A 12608-nucleotide genomic window follows, 5' to 3' on the forward strand; every position below is an offset into this window, starting at 1 on the left:
TTCTGAAATAATTGTGCAAAAAGGAGCATACACACAGGGTAGAGATTGGGGAAAAGTTTCTATGCATTTAAATGGGCTTTTGTCAGATTTGGGGCATTGATACTTTCTTTCCTCTCAGTTGATTCTCCAATTGTAAAATAACTATGTCTGTATGGCTACTTCATGGTATTTTTGTGGTATTCAGATGAAATGATCTATTTAAAACTATTTTAAAAACTATGTTTGACTGAAGCAATAAGACTGACATGTAAAATAAAATATAAAAGATAATAAAATTAAGCTAACAAATGTAAATATGCTTGGAAAATATTCATGGTAAAGGAATGCCAATGGGAAATGAATGATAAATAAAAGGTTTCATGGAACAGGTTGTGTTTTTGAAGGCTAATATAAAAATTGCATACATTTTTAGAGAATTCAATTTAGTTTAAAAACTATGTTTTTAAATTGTTTTAAAACCTAAAAACAGAGATATTCTATACTTTCTCAAATCTGAAACATACTGATCTCACTGGCCAAGCTAACCAAATCCATGGAATACAAAGGCCATATGTAACAGAATTTTATTATATTTAATAGAATTTAGATCACTTCTCTAGAGGACTTGTGGCAAGACTTAGGGGCAGATGACAGACTCTATAATGGTAAACACAATAGATTGATTCAATTAATTCAGATAAGATAGTCAATTCAGTTTGATAAAACATCCAGGTGAATCTCAATTTTGTACACATCTCAATTTTCACAGTGCTTTTTTTTCTTTTTTTTACAATATATGATACTTCTAAAGAAAAAAATTGCAACTGTTCAAAATTAAACTTTTATCCTGGATAAATCTACATTTATTCTTAATCTTATTCTTCTGTGTGCATTTTAAACCATTTCTTTTACATTGGGTTTGGTTTAGATGAAGAAAAGTGCATTTGAAATTTCTTCCTCTTCACTTCTCATCCACTTAGGAGATCACAAACTAAATCAGTAGTTATCAAAAATTTGATAGCACTTCTGTGGATTCCCATTAGTTTAAAAAAAAAAAAACATGGCTGATTCATTTCAATGTATGACAAAACCCACTACAATATTGTAAAGTAATTAGCCTCCAACTAATGAAAATAAATGAAAAAAAAAGATCAAGTGATAATTGAGAACTGATTGATCCTGGAACTTCAGTCAGTGACTGGACAGGATATATGTTCTCTGCCATTACATTATTGAGATTTGACTGAAGCAATAAGACCGACATGTAAAATAAAATATAAAAGATAATAAAATTAAGCTAACAAATGTAAATATGCTTGGAAAATATTCATGGTAAAGGAAAGCCAATGGGAAATGAATGATAAATAAAAGGTTTCATGGAACAGGTTGTGTTTTTGAAGGCTAATATAAAAATTGCATACATTTTTAGAGAATTCAATTTAGTTAAATGTCCCTGCAAATGTTCAGGGTTTTAAAAGAATCTGGCCTATTTTAAAATAAAATCAGGATTTTGGCACACTTGCATGTTGACTCATTTGAGCTTCACAAAACACTGTACTAAAATCATCTTACTGAAAAGACGAAAAAAAGTAAAAACAGAGAAATGAAGTCACTTGCCCAATGCCCCATAGATAGTAAGTATATATAGAGATTCAAGCTCAAGTATGTCAGCAAAGCCCATGAGCCATCTTCAATTTCAGGATGTCTCTCAAGGAATACTGGGATCTCAAGAAGCATGGGCTGATAGAAAGAGAAAAGCAGAACGATTAGGGTGACACTTAGGGAACATATACATATTTAATGCTCTTTGACTTCCAGAGGTCATAGTGAGACTCATGTCAAATCTTCACTACTCGTTAGTCTGAGGTATTACTCATCTTGATCAGTATCATCTCAAGAGTTTGGTAAGAGTGACCCTTCTTCCAGTGAGAGGCAGCAAGGATCACAGATGAGCAGGGTGATATCAAGGAGTTATCAATGGTTTGTCAACTATTTCGTGAAGGATGGAAAATTCACTGAAGCTTTATCTTTTGATAAATTCATTCAAAATCACATCTACAATTAGTATGATATGATATTGGACACAAAGCATATTTACTAAGAAAAGATGAACAGGTGCTGGAGGGTGGATTTTGCAACTCTAAACTAAAAGCTAGTAGGACATATCATAGGAGGGCAGATCTGAAAGGCAGAAGAAATACAGATGTGGAAGATTTTTTAGGAATTGTCCCAATTTGCTTGCACCCTTCTGCATCCATGTTTTTGGATAGTACCTTCCTGCACTGGTTCTGTTCCTGGCCATGGTGCTTGCCTTGGCAGATGAAACAAAGAGAAAATGTGACACAAGCAGAAGCCTGTGTTGCGCTTGGAACCCTGAAAACAGCCTGGTAAAAAGCCAGTGCTAGCAGGCTGAAGGATGAGAGAATGAGACGCACCTGGCTGACAGCCTACCGAGCACCAAATATGTCAGAAATCCTAGATCATCCACCCACCAGCTGGCTACAGTCCATCAGAAAGTCCAGCAGGAACCAACCAAGGAAACTCTGGCCAGAAGACGTGACCAGCCAATCTACAGAATCATGAACTAAATAAAATAGCTGTTTATTCTAAGTCACTAAGTTTCAGGGTAGTTTGTTACACAGCAAAGGGTAATCAATATGATAGAATACTATTTCAAACAATAGGGGGCAAAAACAAACAAAAGGTTACTACCTTTATCTAAGAGCACAGACTACCTGTTTCTTGTTTCCCAATTAAGACCTGAAAAACTAGAAGGCTTATACTGTAAAAAATAAATGGTGTGCCCATGCAGAAAGGACCTTGGAGAACTCAAAGAATACCGTACTTCAGAATGGTAGGAGAACAGCAGAATTATTCTCATACAACCATCAGTAAAACAGAAAAACACCACGGGGCCTTAGGAAGTTCAGTGCATCTTCTCTAAACAAAACACATCTCATTTTAATTTCAGGGATGTGAAAAATTTGCTACACATGAAGGCTCTTCTTACGTGACACTTTTTAAAATGCATTAAATCCTTCATAATTAGGAATGTGTTCTAGGCAATGGAAAAGTGTGCTTGTAGAAAATGTTTTCAAACTCTGCAAGTTGGGTTTCGTGTTGCAGAATACACAAAATGTCTACTACAATGAACGAGTCCATGACTGCAATAAGACCATTAAAAACAAAATGGAGGAGTGATAAAAAGAAGTTAGAATTACAAATAAAATTGTTTTCAAACCTCACACAAAAAAACAGAGTTAAGGGAAAATTAACAAGATTTGGTCCTGTGTGTTTTCATAAGAGAAATCTCATTATTTCATAATCCCTTGCTATAAGTTATATGTATAATTATTTATGGACATGTATAATGCTCATCCATTCTAACAGTCACCAATCACTTGAGTTAAATATTATAAAACAGGACATTACATATTGAAAAAAAATTAAGTAAACTGAATTAAATATAGTTAAGTATACTATAGTTTTTAGTTAAATATACATTGATTACCATAAAATCTGTATATATATGAAAAATATAGTTAAATATAATCATAATTTTTCAGGTTTGCTTGCCAAGTTTGTTTGTCACGTTAGCCCTGAGAAAACATATTTCTTAAAACCACAAAGAAAATAATTCTATGGGAAAATGATTTATTTACCTGGATCTTCTATGGTTAAGTTCTTTATTAACCATTGAACGATATCTGACCCTAGAATAAGAAAAAAAGAAAAACACAAATATATGTGAATATCTATATATGTTAAATTCAAGAACATTTAACAGCACTTAGAAGAGAAGGAATGTATCTAATTGTTATAACAGACTAAGGATCAGCCACATACGAGGTGTTGAAAATAGTGTGAATACATTGTCTTCATTCAATGAGTCAAGTGCAAACTAGTCAATTATTAAATATGAAATGTTTAAACAGAAAGATTTAATATACTAGTAGTGGATAAAGCGATTCACTTATTTATTCACTTAATGAATGATTGCTGAGTATCTACTATGTTTTAAGCACAATTCTTAGCATGGAAAAGCTAATACTTTGTAAGATGATGCTTGTCTCATTTCTGATTTGCCTCATCCATCCCTGTATCTACTCTCAAGTCAACCAAAATGTGCTGACAGGTTTTGAAACTCTTTTGTGTTTCAAGCCTTTATAGTACTATTCTCTTTGACTGAAAGGTCTTTCCACTATTTTCAAGACACTCAAGATTCATTTACACAGTAGAACTTCCCTTGATCCTCACCTTTGGCAGTGTGCATGGAGAGCCTTAAGCCAGTCAAAAGAAAAGCAGAGTAGTCAACATTTCTGCTAGTTGTGATCCAAGATTGAAAGGCCCTGAGCTAGTTCAGTGTACAAGAGAATTAGAACAAAATCAGACTTGTGACTGACTAGGACTGGAGTTGGCCAGTAGGAGAACTATGAGGACTCAAGGTTTCCAGTCCAGGAGCATTATGTATGAACAGAATGGTAAAAATACGAGCAGAAATGGGAGATTACAGAAGAGCAGATTTACCTAAGAGGTTCATTTCTGTTCAACTTTGGTTTTCAGTGTAATTCATTTCTACATAAAATAACAACAACAACAACAAAAATGTAATGTAAATAGCTATACACACTCAGTAAACTGCCTCAGTGCTGCATGAATGAAATTTTGTGTAAGTGGAGATTCCATTTCTACCTCTCTTGGAGACTTGGTAGGGTTGTAGCCTACCCACCTGAGATCTAATAAATGAGTGACATTAACAGTGAGCAAATAATTCCAGTTGCTTAAAACAGAATGGGTCCAAATTAATTTTAAAACAAACTTGATTATCAAACTTGACAACGGTGTTTATGAAGTTTCCTAAAATTTCCTAAAATTTATGAAAACACTTACACTCAAAATAGACTTTAATAAGCATGCATTTTGAAAATATTGAATCTAACTTGTGCTCTCTCATAGTTGTTCCTTTAAAACTGCCATTGATTTAAATGTGTTTGCGAGGATGGATTCATTTAGATCCTCAAGAAAGCTCTGAGGAAATGAAGGACAGAAAACCATTCACAAGAGCACAGATATTGCAAAGTGTTGTGCCTAACTTGCCATTAACAACCTAAGTTATCTTGAGGAGTGGTCTTCCCTTTTGAAAAAAGGAGAAACTCAGCTTTTCAAATATATATATATAGTGCTACTTGACCAATGTAGAATTTCAAGTACCTAAATCTTATTAGCTATCTCCAGGCACCCTGCTTATTTTTCACATTTGAGCATCTATTTAGGGAAAATATACAAGCAGCCATTGGAAAATGTCTATTCTTTTGAAGAGAGCCAAATATTGGTTCCAGGACTATAATTTTTTCTTATTGTGAAAGATGATTTTAAAATACCTTCAGAAAAAGTTTTTTTTTTTTTTTTAAGTTTTCTTCTTTCTTCCTCCACCCCACTTTCCTGAACAGAAAGAAATGCAAAGAAGCCTAATTTTTGAAATTACATTTAATACAGGAAACAAGAAACTTATTTTCCTGGCCTAGTTTTTGGTTATTTCTGTTACAGAGGTAGTCTCAGTTCAGCATAAAAGAGCCAGTTTGATTGCTTGTCAGTATAATTATAGTGGTTTTATTGTTGTGTGATCACCCAATATATTTATGGCTTTAAGTTAACACATTATGAACTATTATTTTATTGTTAAATGTATATCCATTCATCATATTCAACTATTAGGCACCTATGTTAGCAAGACCTTAACTCCCAGTTAAGAGAGTTAGAGACAGAGAAAGGAAGAAAAAAATTCCAGCATCTTATGGAACCAAAAGATTGAAAGAGAAATGTGTTATCACAGTCACATTAAGAGCTGATTCAATGGCTTCATAGCCAGGAGGGGTATAGGAAGGAATAACACCTTTCTAGCAATTTCTAAGCTTTATCTTTAACATTAACAAATAAGTGGGCAGATCTGCTAAAATTTTCATGCACAAATGTATATATCCAGAATACTTAAGAGTTTCATTTATCTTTATACTGAGGACATCAGAGTAACAAGCAGGGTGTTGTGTTTTGTTTTTTTCTTTTAAATTGTATTAGAGCTATCAATTAGCTACAATGTGAAACTAGTTAAGAGATGCAACAGTATCTCATACCCTAAGAGATACAAATCAGCCCTGTCACTGCAACTTCTGGAAAGCTTAGCCCTGATCTGTGCTTTTGACTTGAAATCTTAGAGGTATCTATCACTTTCAGAGTTACAAAATTATGTGTTCTCTCTACTTAACAGAAGCAGTGTAAGTTATATCACTGTATAATCCCACAATCTATGATTTGAAGTGAAAACAAGGAAAACAAACAAGCAAGTGTTCTTCACACACTGCTCATAGTTCTCCACATACCATACTGTTTCTTACTTCCATGACTGCTTATGCTATTCTGACTCTTTTTCCTTCAGTTAATCCCAGCTGACTTCATCAACTTCAGTTCATATATTAACTACTTCAGGAAGCCTACTCTTCTCACCCTCACTTCACCTTATCAGGTGATGTGTTTCTCCTTTAAGATCTATTAATATCATCATTCATTACACTTGTCAATGGTATTATCTTCCTCTGTTAACTTTTATCTGTATCTTGAGTTCCTCGGAGATAGGGGTGTGTGTTACTTATCTCTGGATCTAAAACATCCAGACCAGTGGCTGACATATAAAAGGTGATGCGCAAGTGTTAAAAGAATGAACAAACAGCAAGATTTCCCCCTTCATATCCTACTCTAAGGGAATTTATAAAACAAAGGCAGTGGTCATACAAAGATATTTGACTGGCATATAGTTTTCAGCTACCATAATTTCTCTTCATAATCTTCCCTTTCCAAGGCTATCACTTCAGGACTCCGTCCACAATTAAAGAAAAAGAATCAAAGACATTTAGACATAAATATTATCTCCTCACCCATGCTCTGGACTTGAGTAGTAAAGGGGCTTCCTCAAGACTGCTCCAATGCTGAGTGATAAGACCAGGACTAGGTTCTGTGCTGAGGCTACTGTATTCCCACTCAGGCCATATAGCCTCTCCAGATTACAGCACATACCCTCACAAGTGACAACTATAACTATCCCCACCCTGAACCTGAAAATGAAGTTCACCAAAAGAAAAATACTGTTAAATTTTCATAAATATGGGGACTTCCCTGGTGGTCCAGTGGCTAAGACTCTGTGCTCCCAATGCAGGGGGCCAGGGTTCAATCCCTGGTCAGGGAACTTGATCCCACATGCTGCAGCTAAGGCCGGGAACAGCCAAATAAATAAATAAAATAAATAAATATATAAACTCTAAAAAAAAAAAAAAAAAAAAAATTTTCATAAATATGATATATGAGGACTTGTAAGCAACCAAAGACAGCAAGGAGATCAAACCAGTCAATCCTAAAGGAAATTAGTCCTGAATATTCGCTGGAAGGACTGATGCTGAAGCTGAAACTCCAATATTTGGCCACCTGATGCCAAGAACTGACTCACTGGAAAAGATCCTGATGCTGGGGAAGACTGAAGGCAGGAGGAGAAGGGGATGACAGAGGATGCGATGGTTGGATAGCCTCACTGACTCAATGGACATGAGTTTGAGCAAGTTCTGGGAATTGGTGATGGAGAGGGAAGCCTGGCATGCTGAAGTCCATGGGGTTGCAAAGAGTCATGACTGAGCAACTGAACTGACTAAGCAACTGAAGCAACCAAAATGTTACAGCTTTGATTTGTACCTTTAACAAAACAAAAACCTTCTTTTAATAATTTCTGATAGATATTTTAATGAAAAACTTTAGCTCTCAATCATAAGGAAAGGGTTCAAAATATTCCTGAGGCAAAGATACTGAACTTTAAACTATTTTTCTTTCAGGAGAATAAGAAGGCTCTTTGAACTGCCTAAATACCTTTTCTGAATCCTTAGAACCACACAGACACAGTCCTGGCAATATGAATATACCACAAGTAGTCCATGATTTGGAGAAGGCAATGGCACCCCACTCCAGTACTCTTGCCTTGAAAATTCTGTGGATGGAGGAGCCTGGTAGGCTGCAGTCCATGGGGTCGCTAAGAGTCGGACATGACTGAGCGACTTCACTTTCACTTTTCACTTTCACGCATTGGAGAAGGAAATGGCAACCCACTCCAGTGTTCTTGCCTGGAGAATCCCAGGGACCGGGAAGCCTGGTGGGCTGCCGTCTATGGGGTCGCACAGAGTCGGACACAACTGAAGTGACTTAGCAGCAGCAGCAGTCCATGTTTTTGATGGGTTAAGTATTCTCAGGATCTCTCAGTAAATATTTTGTTTTGTTGTTGTCCAACTCTTTGTGACCTCATGGACTGTAGCCCATTGGGCGCCTCTGTCCATGGGATTTTCCAGGGAAGAATACTTGAATGGGTTGCCATTTCCTTCTCAAGGGGATCTTCCCAACCCAGGGATCAAACCTGAGCCTCCTCCTCATCATTAAACAGTATGTAATGCACATTTATTGAGTTTCTTTGAAAATCTTGCTCTAGACCTATAGTTCTAGGGATGAATAGGAAAGAATGTGGAATGAAGCAGATTTACTCTTCTGTGAGAACCTTGAGGGAAGACAGGATGTCATAATAATCACATTTCCCTCATTCTCTTCAAAGTGCTATATAACACAGGTCATTGTTGAATATTTATTGGAGGTATAGCTTAGCTGTTTATAGACATGTACTTTTTGCACAAAGGACCCCAAACACTGAAAAATTGGCTCTAACAGTAATTACCATCCAATATTTAATGACACCCCTGTGTATCTCTGTTCTAATTTTTAAAATTCTTCATGCAAAAAAAATGCCACTTTAATTTTTAAAACTGCAGAACTTCATAAGATTTAAACAAATAAGGTTTTTTTTCTTTTTGTAAGCTGACACATTCAGTTCAGTTCAGTTCAGTTCAGTCGCTCAGTCGTGTCTGACTCTTTGCGACCCCATGAATCGCAGCACACCAGGCCTCCCTGTCCATCACAAACTCCCGGAGTTTACTCAAACTCATGTCCATCGAGTCGGTGATGCCATCCAGTCATCTCATCCTCTGTTGTCTCCTCCTCCTTCTGCCCCCATCCCTCCCAGCATCCGGGTCTTTTCCAATGAGTCAACTCTTTGCATGAGGTGGCCAAAGTACTGGAGTTTCAGCTTCAGCATCAGTCCTTCCAAGGAACACCCAGGACTTATCTCCTTCAGGATGGACTGGTTGGATCTCCTTGCAGTCCAAGGGACTCTAAAGAGTCTTCTCCAACACCACAGTTCAAAAGCATCAATTTTTCGGCACTCAGCTTTCTTCATAGTCCAACTCTCACATCCATACATGACCACTGGAGAAACCATAGCCTTGACTAGATGGACCTTTGTTGGCAAAGTAATGTCTCTGCTTTTTAATATGCTGTCTAGGTTGGTCATAACTTTACTTCCAAGGAATAAGCGTCTTTTAATTTCATGGCTGCACTCACCATCCGCAGTGATTTTGGAGCCCAAAAAAATAAGGTCTGACACTGTTTCCACTGTCTCCCCATCTATTTCCCATGAGGTGATGGGACCAGATGCCATGATCTTAGATTTCTGAACGTTAAGCTTTAAGCCAACTTTTTCACTCTCCTCTTTCACTTTCATCAAGAGGCTCTTTAGTTCCTCTTCACTCTCTGCCATAAGGGTGGTGGCATCTGCATATCTGAGGTTATTGATATTTCTCCCGGCAATCTTGACTCCGGCTTGTGCTTCTTCCAGCCCAGCGTTTCTCATGATGTACTCTGCATTTGCAAAGCTGAAAGAGTTAACTGATTCCTTAATCTTTAAAATAAGCAACTGCTAATATCTAAAAAACAAGGCTTTCCAGGTAGTGCAGGGGTAAAGAATCCATTTGCCAATGCAGGAAATGCAGGTTTGATCCCTGGGCCGGGGAGATCCCCTGCAGTACAATATGACAACCCACTCCAGTATTCTTGCCAGGGAAATCCCATGGACAGAGGAGCCTGATGGGCTACCATCCACCGGGTCACAAAGAGTCAGATATGACTTAGCAACTAAACAACAACAACTTTGGACCAAAGGAAAAGGATACATTTGGGCTTCAAGGAAAAATGGAAACAGGACTCTGATGACATGATAGTTCCTCATGGTTCCTCTCTGGATATATTTCTCTCTAAAAAACAGCCTCTGTTGTTTCTCACCTACAAGGTGGATCATGAGGGCTCATAGTTTCTGGGTTTACATCTCCTTCATTAAAGGCATCAAGAAGTTTGAAGCTAAAATTATGTAGGCACAACTCCTAATTTCTCAAGGTGGGGGGTGGGGGTCTAAGTTTGGGGAAGGGACTCATTCCTGCATCAATCAACTGTGGCAAGAAAAGTGAGATCCCAAACACTGGTATGCTGGTTGGAGACACATGCAAAACAGTGTCCAGAAATTAGAGTACTTGGCAGACAAAACAACAGGTTAAACCACAGCTTCCTTCAATTCTTTAGTGTTTATATTTTCATCAGAAAAAAAAGAGGAGAGGAAGGAGGTAGGGCTCAAAAGCATGTCAAATTGTGAATGAAGTGAGCATGTTATTCTACTTTGTTATAAATATAAATGTGTTCGGTTCTATGAAATTATTATATTCCTGAAGGCAGAGTATGAATACATCTTTGTGTGTGTGAATAAAGCCACACTTTATGTGCAATAAAAGAGTTATGCAAAAGAACTTCACGGTATATATGCAAAGAAATTCAATGGAGTGTTTGTATATGAGTGTATATCTTTTTAAGGACATTATTTTCTAAAATGAATAACATCCAGTTGAGTATTGTATGTCTGGTTTTTACATATCAGCTTCATTTAGAAAAGATTATCCAGTTTTTATAGAATTAAAATTACGTCTGGCCACAGTTTGAAACTGGATTGAAGTTATAACGGCACATCTCCCAATCTTCCAGACCAAATAACATCCCTGACATCCAGAGACCATTGGGAGAGTATTAATCAAAACACTACATTTGCTAAATTTTTGCTTTTGCTAAAACTGAAACACATTTTAAGCCTTGGACTACAACACTTTAAAAAGGTAGAAAAAAGGACATTTAAATGCATTTATAGATGAGATGGCACAGACAAATTATGTGGTTTATTACATTTTCTTTTCAGGTTCTTACTCAGAGTTCTATGGTCTTTCTAAACGTAACCTGAACCTGCAAATTAAAGAGACAAAAGCCCAAATATTCATACCAAGCACTAACAGTGTGCACTGAAGATAGAAAGAATAAAAATACATTTCTCTATCTCCTAGTGAAGCACAGTGAAAGTAAGTTGGAGTTATTATGGGTAGAGGTCCCTGGTTGTTTTTTCAGCAGATATTTAATCAAGACCATGGGAATTTATCTATATTTTTTAACTTTGCTGTGTAAATTCCATAAGCCATAAAAAGATCTCTTTAGAGAAAAAGCAAGGATTATGTATGTGTCTTTTCAAGGCCTAAACGTTAAAGATAGCCTGCAAAAACAAGAAGGCAGTATAAATGACTATAATGAGGGGATAACAGGAAATCAAGACGATCTTAAGAATTGTTTGTCACCCTGTCCCAAAGCTCAAGATAGTTACTGATCAACCAGAAAACCTTTTTCCAAATCATGCTCTGAAAAGCACCAATGTTTCTTGTTTGGGATGGCGAGAGTAAGTGTGAGAAGTGCTGCCTGACCTCTCAATTAGAAGAGTGTCAAAACCTCCAGCTATAATAAAGTAGTGTCTGTATCTCTTTTCAGCTCTGTCCATTTTTGGCTTGTGTATTGCGATGCTCTCTTTTTGGGTATAAACACACTGAAGTTTGTTACATCTTCTTAAGTGAACTAAACTCTTTATTTACTACTTTTCTTGATCTTTGATGCATTTCCTTGGAACGAACATAATGAATATTTCCTTGTAACGCTTAATGTGAAATTAACAGAGCTACTCCTACTTTCCATTGATTAAAATATGTTTAATGTTACTTTCTGGTAGAGAGTCTTTAGTTGGGTGATGATTTTTTGTCCATTGTGCCAACTTTTGTCTTTTAACTGGTGTTATCAAATTTAATGTAACTACTGATATGTTAATATATGCCATTTATTTTTCATTTTCTAGTTTATCTACATCATTTTCTTGTCTCTATGTCCTTTTTTTCTGCCACCCTATGGGTTGTATTAACATTTCTTAAGAATTTCATTTTATCTAAGTTGTTTTGAGGGTCTCATTTTGTATAGCATTTCATAGTTGATGCCAAAATTACAGTACATATACATAACATCACAGCTTCTGGTGGTGCTCATTTTACCAGTTTTAGTACAGGACAGAAACCTTAAATTCCTTTATGTATCTTTAAACTCTAGTTTGTAATATTTCTTAAGTATTTATTCTATATACTTTAAGAAGCATATCAGACTTTGCTATATTTTTTTCTTCAGCAATGAAATGATTTAGAAAACCAAAGAGTAGAAAGAAAACCTATTGCATTTACCTACTTATTTACTTAGGGTTCTCTATTGGCTTAAGGGTAAAGTCTGCCTGCCAATGCAGGAGATGCTTGTTCGATTCCTGGGTCAGGAAGAGCCTCTGGAGAAGGAAATGGCAGCCCACTCCAGTATTCTTACCT

The 12608-nt window shown here is 36.4% G+C and overlaps 1 protein-coding gene across 5 annotated transcripts in view; it reads right to left on the reverse strand.

The window, feature by feature from the left end:
• RGS7 (regulator of G protein signaling 7) overlaps positions 1-12608 on the reverse strand; it is a 458444-nt gene that overhangs the window by 128975 nt on the left and 316861 nt on the right. For all 5 annotated transcript variants that reach the window (XM_043485427.1, XM_043485425.1, XM_043485428.1 and 2 more), the window contains exon 4: positions 3642-3692. In XM_043485427.1, the coding sequence (XP_043341362.1) occupies positions 3642-3692 (51 nt within the window). The remainder of the gene's footprint in view (positions 1-3641; positions 3693-12608) is intronic.

The sequence above is a fragment of the Cervus canadensis genome, chromosome 13, assembly GCF_019320065.1.
Source record: "Cervus canadensis isolate Bull #8, Minnesota chromosome 13, ASM1932006v1, whole genome shotgun sequence".
Lineage (NCBI taxonomy): Eukaryota > Metazoa > Chordata > Mammalia > Artiodactyla > Cervidae > Cervus > Cervus canadensis.